Raw genomic sequence first — 23,186 nt, forward strand, 5'->3', positions numbered from 1 at the left:
AGAAACTGAATCAGAAACTGAAGTGATCTCTTTACGGAGCTGTCTTTCTTGTTTTTTACTAATAAGAGGGACTATGTACATAAGCTTTTCAATTACCCCTATAATGATGACAATAAACACGATTTAAATTGATGTTATGTTAAAGCTAGGACTACAAGATCTTTTTCTAAACCCTGTTTTAGTGTTATTACAGTCTAATATTTATAATGAATTTATAATAAACCATGTCCCACAGTTAAAAAGACACAGGAACATATTTATGTTTTCACTACTTTCCAATTTGAACTGCATAGCCTCTGGTGGTTTAACTTGCAAATACAGCAGGGTTTCTTTATAACTGTACCCACTGACACACTGATTTCAGTGTTCTTGGTACTGGCAAAATTTGGGATCTCTTATGGTTACGTTAACATGTATGCAAATCACACTTGTATAAAGAAAGTTTGTATTTCAACCAAATTTGCTGTAAATAATGATAAATGCCTAAGTTCAGCTATCAACACTCATTTGTTGTGTTTTGCAGAATATATTTATCTTTATTTTCTGTAGTTCAGGACAACAAAGGCTTTCAAACAACAGCACCTCATCTAAACTATCTAAATAATGCAAGACGCACTGGAAGCATTTCACAATTAAATCTACCATCTAGCATGCTTTCTGTGCTGTTGATTTTAAGCTAATCCTGCAAGCAGTTGAGGTGTTTTAGCAAATCCTTCTGGAGTTTTAATTAGCAAGATGTACAAAAAACAAAAACAGCTCAAAGGCTTTTAGAAAACAGTTCAAAAGCAGAAACTCAGGCACATTTTTACATTCCAGTCCGTCTTTATTTGACATATTAAATAGGTTTTAAGGCCGTAAAGCTTTGTTGCGACACCAGCAGATTAATGATGTGTGTTGTAAAACTTGTAACCCGTGTGATTCTCCTATTTCCACTGTTTCTTCTCATAGTCCCATTTGGCAGCAAACCCATGCACAGGGTTGACCTGCATGTCAATCATCCTCTGGGTCTGCTTCTCAACCCATTCTGGAGACAGAGTGTGTGGGACATCACCGTACACTGTGGAATAGAAAGAAGACAAACATCAGCTGATCTCAGTCTGAAATAATGTGGTGTTTCTAGGTATTACAGTAAAAGATGCAGTAGAAATACACCAAACTCTAGATGTATGTGGTATATAGAAAATTTGTTTCAGTATTGCACAGGAGTTCAAAAATGTTTGGTTTCGTACCTGGACTTCTTCTTTATATACAAGGAAAAGCTCTTTCAGTAGTTAAATTGTTTCCATTATTATTACATGCTTCCATTATTATTATTCCATTATTATGCTTGCATTATTAAAAGTAAAAAAAAAAACATTTTGCTACACTATGACCCTTTTTTACCTTCCACTATTATTAGCAACAATAACCTCTAGCTCTTTGTTCTGCAAGATTTTGCACTACATGAGCCAACTTGAAACACCTAGCATGTGTTGTGTAAGGGAGAAATAGTGTAAATGAGATTTTTTAGCAGAAGTATTGGCTTAAAATGAAAGAAGCATTGCATGTCTGAGTAATATTTTGGGTTTTCTCACGTTGTATGAAAAACTTTGAAACTGCACTCCATTTCTGAATATGTATTCGAAAAGGGGAAAAAAAGCTCTCAGATGACTTAAATGTACCACTATGGCATGTAAAATATTGAAATATTTCCTGCTGTAGGATTTGGCAGACTTCATATCATTTTTATGCTATTACCCAGAGTTGAATACATTATAGTAGCACATAAAATTCCAGACAGGAGCTCACCGAGAGACAGGATCACACTCAGTGATATTCACCATTAGCAATTCAAAGAATAGCTCATTTCTTTCACTGTAAGTGGACATACAAAAGTGAAAGGTGTATATCAGTATATCATTTCTGTTAGCCCTGTAGGTGATGCTAATTAACACATTAACTTAATTAATCAGTTAGATCTTTTTAAAGGGCCTGTATATAAACATATTTTATTGCATCCATTTCAATAAAGGTCTGCTGATTTATGCTTATAACATTTGCATCAATTTATGTACTTATATTATACAGCCATAATAAATATTATATTAACTTAAACCCTTTTTCTCTTTTGGTAAATGTGTCTTTTTTCATAAATGCATACATTTATATTCTTTGTACATTTAAAAAGTCTGTTTCAAACGATGTCATCGCCATTTACCTCATAGATGACTAAGCAATACACCACAAGAGTTAAATGTTTCTGACGACAATAATTACTGAAAAAAAAAACTTATTTTTTGTCATTTCCATTTGGCAGTGATTGTGTTTCGCTCCGGTTGTACTGCACCATTCTGTTTGTATCTATAAGCTTTTAGAGAACAAGTACAAACAGACCTCTCCACCCATAACCATATTTAAAAATGACCATAAATGAGCCTTAAGCTTGACTTTTGAAAATGAAATCTGTTATGGCTGTGCTGTATTGTGCCTCATTCAAAAAACAGTCCAGGTTGAAACACTCTTTATAATTAAATGTGAGTGGGTGGGCCAATCTCCTGTACGCTGAAGAGGTGTTTTTTTTCTTTATACTGTATAATATAAAGACAATACAAAGGGTTTGAGCAGTACTATGGAAGAACTACTTTTGGGTTTATAAAAGACCATGTTTGTAACAAAGATGTGCGAGTCTGAAGAACCTTGAAGGTTCTTCACACTCATACATCTCTGTCCTGGAATATGTGTTCACAATGAAAGTTAAGGGAATGGTTGATGTGAAGTGTCAGACCTACCGAGGATCATCAAGTCCAGGACTGGAAACTAGATACAAGGATCAGACTCAAAAACCATTTGTAGCACATTTAATTTTAGGAGTTTAAGTGCCTTAGTTTCCAAATTTGGGTTGTTCTTATAGGGTGTTTTTATAATTGGATCAGTGATTACATACTAACTTATATTAAAGTCTTTTATTCAACAAAAGTAAAACGAATATATTTTTCCATGATATGGACAAGAAAAAATAGTCCTGTTTTTATACACATTTCTGTCTTTGAACAATGGCACCATTCTTAACATATCTTTCATTCTGAATATAAATCCAGAAGCATTCCAACCATACTCTCAACAAACTGCTGTATGTACAGTGTTGATAGATACAGCCTTCAAAACAAAAAGCTCATTGTACTGAATAACGCTACAATGCACTGCAGGAAGGAAAAAGAAGACATGGAAATAAAAAGCAAAAGGTCTAAAAAGGACATAAAGAAAAAGAAAAAAAGAAAAAAGGAGAATGAAAGAAACGGTTAATTGTGCAAAATCCCCTAAACACACCCTCCCCCCACACACACACACAACCACCACCACTACTCACGTGCAAGCATGTGCACACAAGCACATAAACACAAACGCACACACACCAACATACATGTACACACCCTTCATACAACTGTGGCTCTGTCAGCATAAAAAATAAAGAGCCATTAATTGTCCTGACAGAAGCTGCACCTGACAACAAAGTGCCTAACACTGCTGTCTTATCTTCAGGCTAGAAAACAGGAACGGAATAAACAAATGAGAGAGAGTGTGTGAGAGAGAGAGAGCGCACTACAGGCCAAAGGGAACCAAAATACTACTGTTACCCACAACAAGGCATTTTCAAAAAACAGAATTTACGAGCACACACAAAAAGGTGCGCACACAGCCAAATACCATCAAATGAACACAACTGCATCCACCTACTATTATTTCCCTGAGGAGAAGCAGTAGCAATGCTGCCACCTCAACCTATAAATATAAACAGTACAAAGAAGCAGATGAAAAAGCAATATTGCTGGCGGAGCAGTGTTAGAGCCGAAGCGGTGGCCTTTCTAACCCCTAGCAATATCATGAAACATTATATTTTTGTTTATTTAAATTCGATTTCAATATCTATAAGAACATTCAGAGTCCTTATAGTGTTGTAATGAATTCTTTACTCTCTAGTTTATGTATAGAAACTAAGCTGCACAAAACAGTCCAGCAACCACGTCTACAAGGCTATCAGCATCTCCTCTGACCTCATACACCCCAGCCATTCCTGTTCCAACCCCAGCTGTCTGGAAGGAGGTGCAGGAACATCAGAGTCAGAACAAGCAAAGACTTAAAAACAGCTTTTTCCCACATGCTGTTAAACTGGTGACTCCAGCAACATCAGCCACAAACTGAACAACACACAGACGGAATACTGACCACCTCCAGCTCACTGACTACATACACACTGAGTGCCACCAGCTCTGACACTGTATGCACTCTACACTTACTACTTAATACTTCCACTATAACTATTATATATATATATTATACCTATCAGCTGAACTAGTACAATAAGCTGCTATCCTCATACTCCTCCCATATTACATTACTGCACTACATATTCTTTACAATTAGTAATAGCTGCACAATGTACACACTTGTATGGTGCAGTGGATAACACCACCGCCTGATATGAGCTACCACATCATGTGAGAGACTGGGGTTCAATTTCCTGTATGGGTGACTATACTGTGATACATCAATAAGAGTCCTTGGGCTAGATTCCTAACACTACATTGGCCCACTTCTGTAATAGGAAAAACCTTGCAAGTCACTCTGGATAAGAGCGTCAGCTAAATGCTGTAAATGTTGTATTTATTGTCTGCTATCTATTGTACTCATTGTCCATCCACCTTGTGTCTTGCCTTGCACTATGTCTTTCTAATGCCCTTTGTTGTACTGCACAACCCATTGTCATATAATGACAATAAAGATGAATTGAATTGAATTGATTGTAAAGTTTGTAAATTACCAGGTCTGTGGTAATTCTGTATGGATAGCTCACATTCAATCAGTGAGTGAGCCCATTTTGTGTAGCAGCAAATACACTGACATGCCAAATGTGTCCCATCATTTTTTACACTACATTTACATTACATTATTTTTTTATATAATTTTATTATAATTTTTTTTTTCCATTTTCTCCCCAATTTACACAGCCAAGTACCCAACCCACTCATTAGGACTCCCCGTATCACTATTGATTAAGTAGAAGACTAGCACATGCCTTCTCCAATATATGTGAAGTCAGCCACCAGCTTTTTTTTAACTGCTGCTGATGCAGCATTGCTTAGTAGCATCACAGCGCACTCGGAGGAAAGCGCAGCGACTCGGTTCCGATACATCAGCTCACAGACGCCTCGTGCTGATCGACATCACCCTTTGAAATGATGTGGAGAGAGAGCGCCATCTACCCACCCAGAGAGAACAAGGCCATTTGTGCTCTCTCAGGGCTTCGGTAGCCGACGGCAAGCTACAGTACATGAACAGAACTTCATACAAAGCATTGCCACCCACAGAGGACAGTACAGTGGGTGGTAATGATTGTGACCAGCTGCGTGGGGCTAGAATTGTCCATGGGAGCATACAAATGATTCTGGTAGAAATCACATCCGCATTCCATGCAGGAGACCCAGCAGGCACATCCCACAGGCCAGTGCAGACTACATTAGCTTTTATAGGAGACATGGCAAAAGTCACGGGACGCAATGCTATTTATTTTCCTATGGCATTTGGCATATCAGTGTATAATTACTTTTAGCACAGTAATTTTCATGATGGAAAATGATGGAAAATGAGCAAGTGAAGGTGTATCACTGATACATTAAACTGAAATTTAACATTCAATAATTTTCAATACAGTATTAATGCAATTACACATGTATTACTTAACAATGGCGCTTTAACTTATGTAATTATGCAATTACACTGAAATAGGCCTAGTAAAGTAAAAAGACAAAGAGACAAAAAAACAGACTTCTAAGGGAAAAACTGCTTCTTTCATCAGCCTTTTCCCTCTGTAAAGCCTGCCGCAGATTTAAGTCTCCTCCAGACGAGTGCTTAATGCCCCTAATGAGGCGGAGGAGCAGCGGCCCCCGAGCTGCGCCGCATGCTCCTGGCTTTTCAAGTTCCAACATGAGGCAGAGTGGTGTGGGAAATACCCCTTTCTCAACAGACAACTGACTTCTGGACTTCTTCTCTTTGTCTCTCCCTCTCTCTCTCTCTCTCTCTCTTTCCAACAAAAACTTCTGTTACCCTCTCTCACCTAGACTAAAGGCTATAAGCCATGCACTCCTTTCCTCTCCTCTGTTTTGTCTCAGTCTTGTTCTCTTCCCCCTCTCTCTCTGTTTCTCACTCTCTGAGCTCGTGTTCGTTCCCACTGCAGCGTGTCTCCTGAGGTGATGCAGCTCTGACTTCCTTCCTCAAAGAGCTGAGGCCTCTGAGACAGGAGATGGGAGATGCAAGAGTCTGGGCTGCTTCCGACACGGGCTCTAAGTCTCTCGCTCTCACACAAACGCGCGCACACACACACACACACACAAACACAATCTCTTCCTCTCTCTTGCAGTTTAACACATACATGACAATACCCATACATAAGTTCTATGTATTACCATATATGTATGCCTATTTGAAACAGGCATTGTATTGTATTGTTTAATAAACTGAGAAGTGGTAAACACAGCTTCTGTAGCTAACCAAACACAAAAAAGAATTTCATCTTTCGTCTTTCATGACATAAAATAATGAATATATAAATAAATATATGTGCCCTGTGTAAAGGTTTGAGCACTTTTACACACCTAAAAAAACATTTTTTCCCCTATTATTTCTTGCAAAAATCTTCTAGTTCTGAGAGATTCTTGAGCCATCTTGCATGTGCTGCTCTTTTTAAAGCCTATCCAGATTTTCACTGATTTTGTGAGACCTTCAGTCTGTGAATTTTGAAATGTATTTTGGATCAATACCTTTCTGTAGAAGAAATCTTTACGTTCTCACAAGACAGTGTGATCACGATTCTATTTAAACTTCATCAGTCAAAAAAAAAATCTGACTTGTTTAGATATTCTTTTGAAACATCTAAACTTCTGATACTAAGTACTGTGATGGGAATGCAGGAATCTTTCTTATAATGTAATTTATTTTTGTGCAGATATCACTGCACAGTAAAACAGTGCACAGCTATTTTTAGTGTCAGCTACATCTTTTAGGTCTACTGCAGTCAAACAGGGGTTGTGATTTGCTTTTCTGGCAATACTACAGAACAGTTCTCTCAAAGGTTTCTAGCTAATTAAGGCCTGAGACCTTGAAACATTTTGAAAAGAATGTTTCTATACACTTATACTTGTAATGAATAATATGCACACAGCTAAAATATACATGCATACTTTATTATTTCAAGCAGAAAAATATATACACACACACACCATTGCCATGAAAAGAGTGTAGGAGATATCTGGGCAGATTCTATAACTAAATCCAAAACCAGTACTAAATAGATGCAACATCCCTTGATAATAGCCCATAATTAGATTATGGAGGTCAGTGTTCTTTTGGATATACACTGCATTGTATGTGACACTATGTTTTCCTCTGAAAAAGCAAAATACTGGGAAAAGATTTTTTATTGAAGCAGCTTCTTGATTAAACAAAACTGATAGCAATTCCTGAATGTGTTGTTTAATGCCTGTGTTGTTTCTGCTAACACAGCTGTCAATGCTAGTAATCATTATTTTTTTAAAAAGGTTTAATTATTCGTCATAAAAAAACATGTTGGGAGTGACTGCCATGTTACATTCTAAATCTAATGAAGAAAATAATAAAAGAGTGTTGTTTAATAAAAATGCTGTTTCCGAAGACTCTCATGCCCTTATGAAAGAAAAAGGGATTTGCCTGAAAAATAATTTAATAATGTTACATTCCAAACTACTGCTAACAGCTTATACTGTACCTTATCTAGCTGTGTAATAACAGCGACACTAAAGCTACTCATTACTTTGTGCTGGCAGAGGTTCCTGATGGAGAAATGACACAGCTGTGATTTAATAAAAGAGGGATTTAAGAAGATCATGCTTTCCAAATGTACTGACTCAAGCTGAATTGTGCGCAGAAGGAGCAGGTATTTTTTAAGTGCAGAAACTAAGAAGATGATCTTAGTTTGAAATATAGAGACACTGGGTTGAGCACCTTAATTCTGCCTTCGCTGTGGAGAGAAACACTGCATCTGGAGAGTCATTGCATACGACAATTGGTCAATTCCTAGTAGTGATACAAGGGACACTAACAGCTCAGTGCTATGTGGAGGACATCCAACTGTCTTTTTTCAGCAGGATAATGCTCATCCCCACACAGCAACGGTTTTCCAGGAATGTCTTCAACAGATTACAACACTTTCTTGGCCCGCCCAATAACTAGATCTATCACAAATCCTTTCTGGTGCATTATTTTTCTTGATTTTTCTTCTTTGCATAATATTTGACCCCTGTTGTGGCTTACATATTGTGTCCGGTCACCTCAAACACAATCTAAGACCTCTGTTTTTTTTGTCTGTGGAACTGAACTCATGTCCTTCCTCATGCTTGGGTTGCTGCTGGTGTAAAACGTTGTCCCTCCAGGCCGACACAACCACCGTGGATACAAATGCATGTGCTTTCCCCCTCAGGCCAAGTCATAGAACCCTGCCAGCATGCTCTACTCATGCCCCAGGAAAGCCTGGACCCTGAATATCCTCTTTATAAAACCACTGCTACTAACATAAACTAAGTGTACTGAGTTATTTATATACAGTATATGTACCAACATGGCAAACCATATTTCTAATCTGTGTATTCTCAGACTGGTTTTCAGTGGTTAAATCTGAGCTACAATATATTAGGCTCACAACTATTTCTGTATTTGTATTTAATTATCGTATTTCCATTAGTTGAATCTTCATTTTATGCTTCGGTTGTGTTATTTGTTTTACCGTATGATCTTGTTTTAAACGTCTGTTTCTGTATTTGTTTTTAATTATTCTATTTTTATTTGTTAATTTTCATTTTATGCTTCTGTTGTGTTACTTGATTTGCTATCTGATGTCAACCAGAAGAGGATGGGTTCCACTTTTGAGTCTTGGTTTCCTCTTAATGTTTCTTCCTCCAGAACTGAGGGAGCTTTTCCATGCAACTGTTGCCATTGGTTTGCTTGGGGCTTCGAACTGGACCCATAAAGCTTTCTGCTATTAAAAGCACTGTATACACTAACATGCTAAAATTCATGGGTCAGGAACTAGTATCAAGTCCCATGACATTTGTCATGTCCTACTGAAGCTAAAGACCGTTGCACCGACCTGTGGGATATGAGTGTGGGGTCTCCAGCTTTGAATGTGGATGGGACTAGCCAGAATAGCTAGTCTGATTGCATGTTAATTCTAGACATGGGTGGTAATGCCTGTTATGACGCACAGTACCAGTCAAAAGTTTGGACACACCTCTATTTTTTTTTTTTTCGTTTTATGATTTTTTACATTGTAAATGTAATAGTGAAGATATTAAGGATAGAGAAGCACATAAATATTTCAGAATATGATTTATATTTTACATTCTTCTAATTAACCTCATTTATCTTTGAGGACAGATCTGCACACTCTTGGTATTTTAATCTCAGTGTCTTCATGAGGGAGAGTCACCTGGATTAGAGTTCCTGGAGGTGCTGAACAATAGTAGTTGCATTTCCTTCACACTGTAAAGTTCCAGTTCATCCCAAATCACCCATCCCAATTCCATATTCTAATTGTTTTTTTAATGTCTTTAATATTATTTTACAATGTAGAATATAAAGAAATAAAGAAATAAAGAAAAACAATTAATGAAAGGGTGTGTCCAAACTTTAGACTGGTACCGTATTCCCAATACACAGGCGTGACACTGTGGATCAAAGAATGTCTTCTGGCACCCACCATAAAGCCTTGGTTGAATTCCAACAAGTCTGATCACCTTGCCATGAGCACACTGACCAGTACTCAGTACTGACCAGCAGCTTAAAACACATCCAGATATTTATGTTATTTATTTAGCAATTATCTATGGAATTAAATACCAATACTATTACACTAAATATAAATATATAAATATATATATATATATATATATATATATATATATATATATATATATATATATATATATATATATATAAGTTATATAAAACTATATCACAATAAAAATAAATATAAGCATTAGTATAAAATTATTTTGAATTAATTCAGTGCTAACAGCATCACCTCCAAAAGATAGTACTGTACATTGTTTTATTTTGCATGTTGCAGTCCAGTTTGAGACTGGAGTAAGAGGAATGTTAATGATAGTTTATGTATGAAAAGCTCTAACAAATTGTTTTTAAAACCTGATTTATGTAGATGTTAATAGATTTTAGATTACGGCATGTATTTACTGAGATAAGTGACAGTGGACTAGGTGTAGATGATGAGTGATACCTACCATAAATGCGCTGCCACCACACTAGAAGACCAGTGAGGCCAAGGAAGATGAAGATGCCTGCCAGCACAGTCTTCCACTCATCTGATCCCTTCCTCATCTCAGGATAGGTCAGCTCAAAAGAGAGCCTGTACACTGCACAACAACACAACATTAACAATATACAGTAAGTATGATGCATAAGCATTTAGCTATGTTATATAAAAAGCTATGCATGTAATTGTAAAAATATGTAAATAAGTCATAAATAAGCAAAGCTGGAAGTAAATACTTTTTAATCTGTCTTTTTAAAATGTGCAGTTCTAGAATATGATTGTTAAGCAACTCCAAGGATCAATGATCACTAGATCACAGCACAAGATTTTAACCTGCCAGAGAATGGCTAGTGAACAAGCACACTTCCATAATGTATTTTAGGGATTAATGAGTAAAAGACAGATAAGTGTATACTGAGCTTCATTAAAACACACAGCAAATCAATTCTGATAAAATATTTACTCTGATTTGCCTTATCTGTAACGTAACACAGATTAAATATTATCTTTCTTTAAAATGCTAATTTGAGTTTAAAGTTGAGTTTAATGGCAATATTGGGCTTTCACTTGAACACGAAAGCAATTGTTAAGCATGGTGGTGGTTGCATCATGCTCTGGGGCTGCATAAAGTGGATTAAATAAAGAAGAAGTGGAACTACCTCACAATTATCCAGCATACCTCCTAAACCAATAGTCTGATAATGGAAATTTGGACACAGTTGGCTGTTCCAAAAGCAGGCCAACAGAACATTTTTGGAATGGATTTATTAAGTAATGGGAGGAAAATATGTGGATGTGCCAGGAAACCAACAAAATAGACTGAATCTTCTTTTCTATTTTGGTAAGGTGAGTGGTCAAATATCCATACAGAATTGTGCCAGAAGTTCATTGATGGGTTCAAAATATAAGTCAGTGTGTAAACTGCAGTTTAACCAAATATTAAGTGTACTGTAGGTTTATTTGTGGCCCTGTATGTAGATTGTATACAAAAAATCCACCAATTATAACTGGTAGAAAATTTGAATCACAACTTGAAAGCTTAACACTGTCATTAAACCATGTTTATTAACAATGTATGTAAACTGTTGACCACAATGGTATGCATCAGTCAAAACTCCCACATTGATACATTCCTAATGAATATCATTCACACTGCCTGGACTGGCATAGGCAGTAACTCATATCTGACTTGGGCAACACTGCCACCTTACGACTATATGACTGCAACGCCTACTCTTAAGTTAATTGTATTTAAACTGTAATGACAATCCTGAGGTACGTTTGAACTCCTTCCAACATTTCATTGTAAGACCAGTAACAACCTAAATAGATACTCTAAACAAAGACATCCATTGTCTAATCTAGAAAGCAGAAGAATCTGTCCTTTCAAGCTTGTTTCTAATAATACCAACAATTATTTTCTCGAGAGATATGATAATGTGATAAATAATGCTAAATATCAAAAAACATATCTCCATTTTTTGGGTTTTCCACTTTTGACATAAAATTAATCTGGCAGGTTTATTTATACTGTTTTAAAGTTTTACAATAAATGGACCAATAGAAATGCTCCAAAACGCAATCCAAAAGGACTTGGAGTATATATTTTAAATAGTCTTTACCATTTACAGTTAAAAAAAAAAAGGTTTTCTTTGCTGTTTATGAATATTTTAACCCCTTTCAGACATGCATATATTATTCAATTATTTATTTAAATGTTATTATTCAGTAACTGCTATAAATTATTAATTAACAATGTTGAATCTTATACGCAGGATACACTATATGGAAAAAATTATTGATGCACCTGTTCATTTATTATTTCTTCTGAAATGAAGGATGTTCTGTGATATTCTGACTGCATTCAGCAACGGTCTTTAAGCTTTAGCTTTAAGGAGGTCAGGATGTTGAATGATCACCCCCTACCTCCAAGTATCTGCAACTCATCCATGGATTGAGCACCATCACTGCAGAGAACACAGTTCCACTGCTAATAGCTCAGCATTTTGTGGCTTTATACGGCTTTTTCTAGGTTCTGACTCTAATAGCTATGCACACTATATGTCCACAAAAACTAGAACATATTGATCATTAGAACATATTGTTGAAGAACCTAAAGCTTGGGTTCACTGATCAACGTGTAGAGTTTAAGGAGTTCATTTCAGTAACTGTAAAAATGCTATGTGGTCAAAGCAATTAGTGGCATTCAAACAGAGGAACATATTCCACAAAAATCCCTGTCTGAACCACGAGCGATCCTCTCGTGCCAAGTTCTTCAAAGAGGGGATCTTTAGGAGTGTGTTAAGTTTGAGCACCATGCCACAGTTCACACAAAGAAACTAACACTGTTTTTAGAGGTTACAGGGAAAAAAAGAAGGCTCAGGGGATAGCAACGTAAAGGACATGAGTCAAACGTGAGTAAATTAAAATACTCATCATCAAAATTGCTATTCGAAAGAAAGAGTAAAAGGTTTGCAGGAACATTTAAATGATTAAAAACAGTCATTGTTTGGTATGCAGTATGTGGATAAGCATTGTCCTGTTGAAACTGACTGCTAGAGTGTGCATTCAGAAAAGCTAGGGAGACTGATTGCAGGACTTTATTAACATAATAATGTGCTGTCAAAGTGCCTGTTATGAAGACCAAAGATTACGGTGGCACTTCATGTGACACTTTTAAGAAAAGTTACAGCCCTGTACTATAAATCTCAGGCACCCTGCGATGAATCTAGTTAGTAAGTAGCTAGCTAGCTAATAAGTGAAGGCATCAGCCTATGCTGTTTATTTATCTTAATCATCCTGATTAATCAGACCACCAATTAATTGATCAACAAGTAATACAAATGCAGTTAGACAGGGTTTACTGACATAATAGTCTTCACCAAAGTTTTAAGTGGCATTTCACAATGTTAAATGTATTAAGAAATAGAAAATAAATAAATAAATAAATAAATAAATAAATAAATAAATAAAAACATCTTGCATAAAAGCACCATGTTTAAAACTGGCACAAAAAACATTTTGCCGTCTAAGCAAGGCCTTGCAGTTTCAAAGCATTTCACCACTTTATTTTCTACTAATCCTACACAACGCCTAAAGCTATGAACGGGTGCAAAGCATCTCCCAGCCCTTCCATTAGCTGCATAGCTAATAAGGTGGCGGTGAAACCACTTAGCAATTCTAAAATAAGAGAGTACCTTTTAAGCAATAAGTTGTAATTAGATATTCAAAGCTGACCTAATGAAGCATTAACTTGGGTTACTTATTGTAATCTTTATTGATCAAAAGCATCTTGTTGTTAAGATCATTTTAACTGGCAGAGAGAATGTTCTGGAAATTGCAGACAAGGGCAGACAATTAGGTTTCATTTCTATGTAACATAAGGGAATAGAACCCATCGTTTTAATGCTTCCTATAATCGCTTGTTTTCTTAGATGGCAATCTCTTGCACAGTAATGAATGTTTTTAAGCTTATAAGCTCATGTATCATGTATTCTCAGACTAAGCTAAGCTGCTACACAAATGCTGAAGGAGTGCTGTATTTACATTGTAGTTTCTCCTCCTTGCTGAGTTTGGTCCATGCGTCCTTTTCCTTTTCTTTCAGCTTCTTCTGCTCAGCATTGAGTTTTGTGATGAATGGGGTATCAGGCAGGGGCGTGTCCAGGCGGTTGTTGTACTGAGGAACAGTGAAGTCTACAACATCCACATCTGAGGCTAAAAACAACACAGCAGCAGAAAGTAATCAGCAGATGGTACACATTAACTAAATTAAAAAATAATGCCAGGAAGAGAAAAAAGCTTATAGTGCCCTCTTCTGTTTAAACATTGGAAGCGCACCTGTAGCTCTATTATGACCCTTTGCCAGTAGATGAACTTTCCCACGTCCTGGCTTAGTCATTTCCCAGCACAAACACCTGGCTAAATGTATTATCACTTAACAATTAACCACCATTGGTTTGTTTATCACTGCAGAGGAATTACTAAAATGTGCTGGACTTTGAACTAACAGGAACCACAATTTACATTCATGCAACTTTGCACTGCTTCTGCATATTTGACACATTCCTTACAATCATATTTATTGGATATGTATGAGTAGTTCTGTCCTCATTGACTGTACATATTATATTGATCTGGTATAAAATTAATTTCTTATTTTCTCTCTCTCTCTCTCTCTCTCTCTCTCTCGGACATAAGTTTTAGAACACTCTGTTTTTTTAGCAGTCCAGTCGCAGTGCTGTACGACACAGACAAGCTGCTTTTTAATTTTTCTAATCTTACCAATTACTTCATGACTGCTCTTTATCTGTCAGACCTCTAATTCTTCTCTTCACTGCTGAAACTAAGACTATAGATTTAGTTCAGTGTTAAGCTGAGCTAAAGGAGTTGCCATGTGGGTCAGCCAGACCTCTTCCTGTACCAGTTTACTCCCGTTTCCAAAAGTCTTTTGATGGTGCAGGAAAGTGGTCACCACTCTCCGATATGTCTGTTTCTTTGTCTTTTTCTAGTTATTATAATGAAAGTGTAAATATGATGTGAGTTGTGTAAATGCTGCAGTACAGAGTGCAGTAAAATGATCTGTTCCAATACTGCGTTACTTAGTAACGCGTTACTCTAATCTGACCCTTTTTTTCAGTAACGAGTAATCTAACGCGTTACTATTTCCAATCCAGTAATCAGATTAAAGTTACTTATTTAAGTCACTGTGCGTTACTCTCTCTCTCTCTCCACCTCATCTCCTCCACACACACACACCGCTCCCTTACCCATTCCCCCTCCGCTCTAATTTCCGGTGCTTTAAATGAACACTGTCAGAATTAAATCTTTCTCAGTAGTTGGGTCCGGTATGGGTCCGTATTGGACAACGTCTGGGTCCGGACCCGGACCGCAGTCTGCAAATATGTGATCCCTGGTCTAGACCATATACACGGTTCTGTTTTATAAAACCACTCCTTGCTGCCCTGCAGAGAACAACAAGTTCAATGTTCAGTTTTACAGTGTTAAATATGTCAGGTCAAAAAAGACTTTCTTTATTTTATATATTTTTTATAAAAACAAGTATTTATGTTTAGTAAAATCAAGAAAGACCATATATATATATATTTTTATATATATTAAGTTTTTTTTTTTTTTTATTAAAAATATATATATTTTTTAGGAAATAGTTCAACTTACGGTAATAGAGATAAATTGTTGCTGTTAAAAATGCATTTTACAATAAAGGGAATAATGGCAAAACTGGTTATAATGTTTATGTTAAGGCGGCGGGAGGTGGTGTCTGCAGCTGCTGAAAGTAACTAATAAAGTAACTTGTAAAGTAACTTAGTTACTTTTAAAATCAAGTAATCCATAAAGTAACTAAGTTACTTTTTAAAGGAGTAATCAGTAATCAGTAATCGGATTACTTTTTCAAAGTAACTATACCATCACTGTTCACTCCTCGGCTCCATACAGTGGCTAACCTATCGTAGCTCTATTATTACAACATATACTCCATCTGTTTCTCAGAATACTTTATTATCCTCCTTTCACCCTGTTCTTTAAAAGTCAGGACCACTACAGAGCAGGTATTATTTGGGTGGTGGGTCATTCTCAGCACTGCAGTGACACTAACTTGTTGGTGGTGGTGAGTGGTGGTAAGTGTAAATAAAACACAGCAGTGTTGCTGGAGTTTTTAAACACCTCAGTGTCACCTCAGTGGACTGAGAATAGTGCACCAACTAGAAATATTCAGCCAACAGCTTCCTGTGGGCAGAATCATGTAAGAACTGATAAAGGACTAGAGGACAACCAACACAAACTGTGCAGCAACAGATTCAGAGCTTCTGTCTATTACTTTACACCGAGCTGGAGCACCTAGATATAGGAGTGTCTAATTAAGTAGACAGTGAGTGAACATATTGTTGCTGGTCATAATATTGTCAATTGAATATTTCTTGCAGTGAACTACATTCTAAATTTTGTGAATAATAACACTCAAGTGAATGTTAAATGACTAGTGTTTGACAGACCAAAATGTTAAACTTCATTTGGCAGTAACATGATTTTAATCATATTTATAATGATTTTAACAGGTTTCTACTGACAACAAAACCAGTCCTTTTAAGGGATGTTTATTCTTTTACAGTGGACTGAGGTGAACTTTGGCCTCTGCTTCGTGGCAGCTCTGGAGAGCACTGACAGATAAGAATGAAGCTTCAAATGAGGAAGCGAGGTTTGAGTCAATAAGGGAGGGAGATCATGTGACCATGTGTTTAACTGTGCACGTGCTAGAAATGAATGAGCTGCAGTTTTCACCATGGCTGTGGGCCGCCAGTGCACTAGTGGAGGTGGACACTCTCCTCCAGAGTCCGGCCTGCAGCCCCCGCACCAGCGCTCGGGTAGACAGCATCTGGGGAGCAGAAAGGGGGATTTAACAAAGGTTAATATATAGTGTACAGTGTTGTAAAAAGTATTTGCCCATTCCTAATGTCTTCTACTTTTGCCTAATGCTTTTACAACAGAGGTCAAGTTCTAATATCACACTTTAACTCAAAATATACAGTACCAGCCAAAAGTTTGGACACTCCTTCTCATTCAATGTTTTTATTTTTGTCATCCATTGTAAGTAAATACTGAAGTCATCCAGACTATGAAGGAACACATATTGAATCATGTAATAAAAGTAAAAGTGTTAAACAAACCAAAATACTCTTTGTAGCATTCCTGTGCTCTTATCTGGGGTGCTGATAACTTGTTAAGATTCTGAGACTGGTAACTCTGATGAACTTATTCTAAGAAACAGAGATAACTCATGGTCTTCCTTTCCTTGGGCAGTCCTGATGAGAGCTAATTTTATCATAATGTTTTTGATGGTCTTTTTGAGACTGCACCTAAGAAAACCATCTTGATTTTTTTTCTTAGTTGAGTTGTTTAGTTGATTAGTTCTACGGATCAGATTATTACTCACATAGAGCTATTCACTGTATACCAACTCTGCCTCTTCACAACTCTACAACTGATGCACTTAAACACATTAGGAAATAAGGAAAGAAATGCAAGTAATTAGCTATTGATAAGTTCAGCACAGCTGTTAATTGAAAGCTGTTCCAGGTGACTCTACCTCATAAAGCTGACTGATAAAATCCAGCCAAGATGTGCAAAGCTGTCATCTAAACAAGAGGTGCTACTTTGAAGAATCTAAAATATAAAACATATTCTGGCTTGTTTGATACTTTTGTTTACTAAATAATTCCATGTTTTTTTTTCATAATTGGATGACTTTAATATTAATATACAATGCTGAACATTTTAAATAATGCCAAACCACTGACTTTCAGGTTGGTCCAACTTTTGACTGGTACTGAATATTTGATACCACTCTAAAGAACACAGCACTACTGATATGAAGTCCAATGCTAGGAGAAGCCCTTAATATCCCTCTAGCTGAGGCTTGACCTTGAAACATGAGGCCCATTCTATTACCAATCATATCCTATGTATTGTCCAACATTTTAATCCATTTATCTTACACTTACTTGCAAATCTGTGTCTGCGAAAAAGGGTGCAGAAGTAAATCATTTAAATGCAGTAATTTAAAGTGTGTCCGGATACTTTGGACACACAATATTAAAATCCACACACACACAGCCTGTCTAGTCCTTTTAGAGACGTACTGGCAATAAAAAAGGACTCTCTGGAGCAGATGAACATGAACCTATTGGCATCATGCCTAATGCCAACCAAGTACTGAGCCTCCAAGTATTGAGCTGTGGAGCAGTGGAACTGCATTCTCTGGAATGATGACAAAAAAAATACCGGTATATCCAATACTTTTAAGTTGAGTTGGTGATCACGTGGGGTGGTGATCATCCATATCCTGAGCTCACTAATTCTTCACACTTCTTGTCAATCAATCAGATCTTCTCAGCAATAACAGGTACGCCAACAAAAAAATCAGGACTCTATCAGCCAATGAAAATTCAAAAAATCAGTGCCTCACAAAATTGTAATATTATATGAGACCAACGGTTACTTTTGGCAGTGTGGAAATGTGCCAAGTCCTGCAGGAAAATGAAATCTGCACCTCCATAAAAGTTGTCAGCAGAGGGAAGCATGAAGTGCTGTAACTCTGTGTTGACTTTGGACTTGATTTTACCAACACCAGCAGACGACATGTCTCTCCAAACCATCACTGACCATCAGTTTTGCATTTCATTTGGAAACCAAGGAATCAGAGTCTGAAGGAAGAGTGGAGAGACACACAGTCCAAACTGCTTGAAGTTTCCACAATCAGTGATGGTTTGAAGAGACATGTCATCTGCTGGTGTTGGTCCACTGTGTTTTATCATCAAGTCCAAAGTCAGTCCAGTGTTTTACCGGAAAATCTTGCAGCACTTTGTTTCCATCTGCTGACAACTTTTATGGAGATACGGGTTTCACTTTCTAGCAGAACTTGGCACACTGCCCAAACTGCCAAAGGTACCAAATGGTCTTAATTTGACACTGATTTTTGGTTTTCACTGGCTGTAAGCCATAATCATAAACGATAAAATAAATAAACATTTAAAATAGATCACAATTTGTGTGTAATACATCTATATATGAGTTTCACATTTTGAACAGAATGATATCTATATATTTTTTAGATGAGCTAGTATGTACAGTACATTAGTGACAGGACAGTCTATACTTCTTCTCATGAAGTAGCCTAGTTTTAAATATGGTCACCCTGAGGGAACAAGATAGTAGGGCAATGTGGGAGCCTCCAGCAGGGTGCTATTTATTCCTGGAACCACATTTCTCTACACACGTTTTCCTACGAATGGTCACTGTGAGGGGCTGTAGAAAGGTCCAAGGGGTCACATTAATGGAAACCTTGGCAGAAAAGTCACATTTGTGCTCTATTTTTGTGCACAGGCCTTGGTCTCCATTAGCAAATGAGCAGGTAAGGTCGGGCATGGCAGTTGTGTTGACGTGTGGGACGGCACGTAGTACAAAAACGCAGCTTCCAGATTTGCACCGCGAGAGGGCGCAGTGGACACGCGCTCAGTGATGCTGATGCGGCGCAGGGAAGCAACACATGGCCGCAAAAATGAAACGAACTCGAGATAATAAGACGGAATTCAACGTCTTAACAGCAAATAAATCGTTAACAGCGTTAAAAAAAAGCGACTAAACAGAAGCGTGAACGCCAGAACTGATAGTAGGAGCACGTGGAAGATGTGTGAACCACGCCTTTAGGCACGCAATTACGCACAACATGCATGTCTAATAATAACACAAAAAAATGAATAAATAAAATAAAAATAACGACATATATAGTAGCTCCTTATCTCTTATACCATCAATCAATATGCATATCACATGTTTTATAATGCTAAAGCTTTAAAACAGTGCATTCATCAGCAGCAAAGCTAGTGTACAAATACATATAAAAAATAATAAATCTAAAACAATTTATAATATATAACATATACTATAACACAGCCATTTCTACAGGTTGTAGTATATTCTAAATAAAATACTCTATATATTAATAAAAAGCTTCTTTCATGCAAATTCTGTCCCTAAAATCCCCAGCAGCCCTTAGAATAAACATGCAGCTGGTCTTATCAGCACCAAAAACACATGAAAACCATGCATTACCTTCCCAAGCTGAAGCAGATCGCAAATTCCTTTACCTTATAAAACTGTCTGTATGTTAAGCCTCCTCAGCTCGTGCACAACTCTCGCCTACGTGATATGCTCGAAGTCATACATGGGGCAGTTGTTAAAGTCGGTCAGGTGTCTCGCGCCTATCAGCGCAGCAGCCAATCAGAGCGCAGATAGCTCTACTGCCGGCTCTCAATGTCAAATACAGGACAAGTGCGGGAGAGAGGGTCAGTGCTCAGTCATTGAGGAGGAGGAGGAGGAATAGGTGGTGGTGGTGGTGGTGGTCTGCACTGGTAGAAGTGTAGTGGTCTGGAACACAGATTATAGTCGGATGGAAGGAATTCATATTTCATCCAGTAACAGCAGCAGCAGGAAGTGAAGTGAAGTGAGCCTTCCTTCCTCTTGTTTTTCACACAGTTGCTGTTACAGTCTAGCAGCCTCAGCTCCTCCTCAACCACCTCACTCACAAGAACTGGAGGTGCTGCTCATTTACACATGGAGGTACAAGAAAATTAGGATGTAATGTTATACTGTTGAACTGTAAAAAAACAAACAAAAAAACTATGGTTTAATATACTACTACTGATACCAACATTAATGATAATGTTTCATTTTATTTAGGAAGTACTCCATTTACAAAACTACACTGATGATAATGTTTCATTTTATTCAGTTAGTACTTTATTCACAAAACTATGATAATGTTTCATTTTATTCAGGCAGTACTCGTTCCACAAAACTACTTTATATTTCTCGTCTGCCTTGTGTTTGGTGATGTGAGGCTTGGATGGAACTGCTTGGCAATGTAAACCTTCTCCAAAAGCTCTACACATTGTTTTTTAAGTTAATATGAAGTTTGGGGGTCTATAATGATTGGCAGAGTGAGTTGCTTTTATTTCCAATCGCTTCCATTATGTTGTAATAGCACTGACAGTTAATAATGGAATATTTAAATTAGTAGTAAGGAAATTTCAGGATTGGACTTATTGCACAGGTGGTATCCTATAACTGTACTATTTGGCAATATAGTTTGTTTGGTGAAACCCCAGCAATGTTATAGGGTTAGGATTAAGACAAGGGTGAGAGTTGTATTTATTAAGTTTAAAGGTATGGCTCAGGGTTAAGGTTAAAATATATATAAGATGTAAAGAAAAATGTAAGGTTAGAATTATGATTAGAGTTTTGGATTATGTTAGAATTAGGATTGTGGTTGGGATTATGGTTAGAATTATAAAAGGATAAGGGTTTAAGATTAAAGTTAGGGTTATGATTTGGGTTATGTCAAGTGTATGTTTGGATTAGGGTCTAGGTTAAGATTAGAATAAGAATATGACTAAAGTCAGGGTTAGAGTTAAGGTTATGTTCAAGTTACAATCATGGTTAGGATCAGGGTTACGATCTTGCCTAGAAAAAAAGAAAGAAAAAAAAAAAACAGTGAACCACTCCCATGGTTGCAAAACAAGAAGCTGGTGATTCCTGTATCAACTGTAACTGTAGATTAAATTTCATTTATGAACAGAAATAAAGTGATTCCAAGAGTGATCTGTTACATTTATTCTGCTGTGTGATACACATACAAGCGATTAGAGTCAGAGTCTGGAAGAGAGACAGAATTCAGCACAACAGCTCATCAAGCTGACAACATGCCACCATCTGATGCATGCTCTTCTACAAACTAATTAATGTCAAGTATATGTAGATGCAGTCCAGAAAGATGTCAGCTTGACATCTGAGGGCGGAGTGTAGCAGAGACATTCCTTGAACTCACTAAGCTGCAGTGTGAAACCAAAACTAACCAGACTAAATGTAACAGACTTTAGTTGTTCAGACTTTAATCCAAACTTTCAGGTATCTTCCTAGTCTTAGGAAGAGGAGGAAATGGATATTGCTAAAATGATTTAATTGGTCCATGATCTTATCCTACATTTAGAATTTTAAGCACTTTGGATGTACTGGTTATTCTTATTAGCTTATCTTACAGCATTTCATTTTAGGCCAATCGAAACAGGCACTGGGTCATTTTTCCACATCACAGGCTACTAAATTAAGTTGTCGTATATGCGTGGTTTAATTTAGACCGCTCTGTCCACACATACTAATCTTAAACAACTGGAACAATGTGGCTATTTTTGTGTGTCCACGTCTGTCCCACTTATAAGTTACCAATGATTGCTAGATGCAAAGGGTGATGAGACACCACAAACCTGCTTAGACATATTGTTTAGAAAATGCTTAGTGTTTATCAGTTGCATGCTTCTGGATCGCTGTGACTTATTTGTGTCCTAAAATAGCTTTTAGCAACAGTTTGCATGCACTGAAATAACATTTTACAAGTTTGACTATATGACAGAGTGGGAGGAGTCTGTAAGAGGGAGGCAGAGGGCGGGAATGCTGTGAACGTTTGAGCTGAACTTCAGACAGCTTCTGCTTTGAGTTAGAAGGCCAGACCCCCTCTCTGATTAGTGGAGCTAGAGAGAGTCAAAGGGAGGCGACAGGGTGGTGGTGGGGTGCGGAAACTGTCATGGGAGATCAAAGGTAGAGATGGGAATTTATAGATTGGCAGGAGGAGGGGCTTTAGGAGCTTTAGGGGTTTTCTTTTCCTTAAACTAAATTCTTTCATGACTCTATTCTTTAAAATATTATTATTTTGCCTGTGTATATTTAAATGATGGTACTTTTACTTTTTTTCCATAATGATCAGAGTCATTGTCTGGCCTTGGCTACAAAACCCCGAACAATGTTTGTATAAAAGCCACCAATTTTCTGTCATGTCTTACTCATTGTAGTTTATATATTAGCATTTACAGGCCCGTTCCAAATCACTCCCTACACCCTGCTCTGCTACTTAAATTAGACTTGTTGTTGATGTCAACAACATGCAGGAGTATTGTGGAAAAGACATACAGGGTATGTGGCTTTAAACAGGTACAGTTTTGGGGACACAGCCATAATCCCCGCCTACAAACTGGACTGTGTCTACAAAGTTCAGTTCTTCTTTTATTTATAGTCATTGCAGAGATTTTTTTTTTAAATAATGGTGGTGGTATTAATTTATTATTTGAAATTCTTTTTTTTCATGTTTAGTGCCATTTTCAATAGATTTTTTTTGTTGCTGTATTATCAAGATATTAATTTTATCTTACTTATTTGCGACTGTTTTCAAAACTTTATTATTATGATTATTATGAAGTTGAATTGGAAAGAGGAGGGTGTAACC

General features: G+C 37.0%; 1 protein-coding gene across 2 annotated transcripts; it reads right to left on the reverse strand.

Annotated features, from left to right (window-relative positions):
- Positions 1-800: 800 nt before the first annotated feature.
- Positions 801-20,108, reverse strand: LOC103039037 (cytochrome c oxidase subunit 4 isoform 1, mitochondrial). Of its 2 annotated transcripts, none has more exons than XM_007258612.4 (5): positions 19,999-20,108; positions 16,634-16,727; positions 13,883-14,050; positions 10,305-10,436; positions 801-1,057 (listed from the first exon to the last, which is right to left on the reverse strand). In XM_007258612.4, exons 2-5 carry the CDS (start codon positions 16,725-16,727, stop codon positions 924-926), a joined length of 528 nt encoding a protein of 175 aa, XP_007258674.1. In that variant the 5' UTR covers positions 19,999-20,108; the 3' UTR covers positions 801-923. The 2 variants fall into 2 exon arrangements, with proteins under 2 accessions (XP_007258674.1, XP_007258675.1); XM_007258613.4 differs by having other exon boundaries at positions 19,964-20,063.
- Between the last annotated feature and the right edge of the window lie 3,078 nt (positions 20,109-23,186).

The sequence above is a fragment of the Astyanax mexicanus genome, chromosome 1 (assembly GCF_023375975.1).
Source record: "Astyanax mexicanus isolate ESR-SI-001 chromosome 1, AstMex3_surface, whole genome shotgun sequence".
NCBI lineage: Eukaryota > Metazoa > Chordata > Actinopteri > Characiformes > Acestrorhamphidae > Astyanax > Astyanax mexicanus.

What these genes read in the sequence shown, in the direction of transcription:
- LOC103039037 (XM_007258612.4), bottom strand. Translation starts at nt 16,727, where the DNA reads ATGCTGTCTACCCGAGCGCTGGTGCGGGGGCTGCAGGCCGGACTCTGG. An exon ending in CAAGGAGGAGAAACTACAAT is followed by an intron (nt 10,437 to 13,882) that starts GTAAATACAGCA and finishes GTTGTTGTGCAG; the next exon opens with TGTACAGGCTCTCTTTTGAG. An exon ending in GTGGTGGCAGCGCATTTATG is followed by an intron (nt 1,058 to 10,304) that starts GTAGGTATCACT and finishes TCTATTCCACAG; the next exon opens with TGTACGGTGATGTCCCACAC.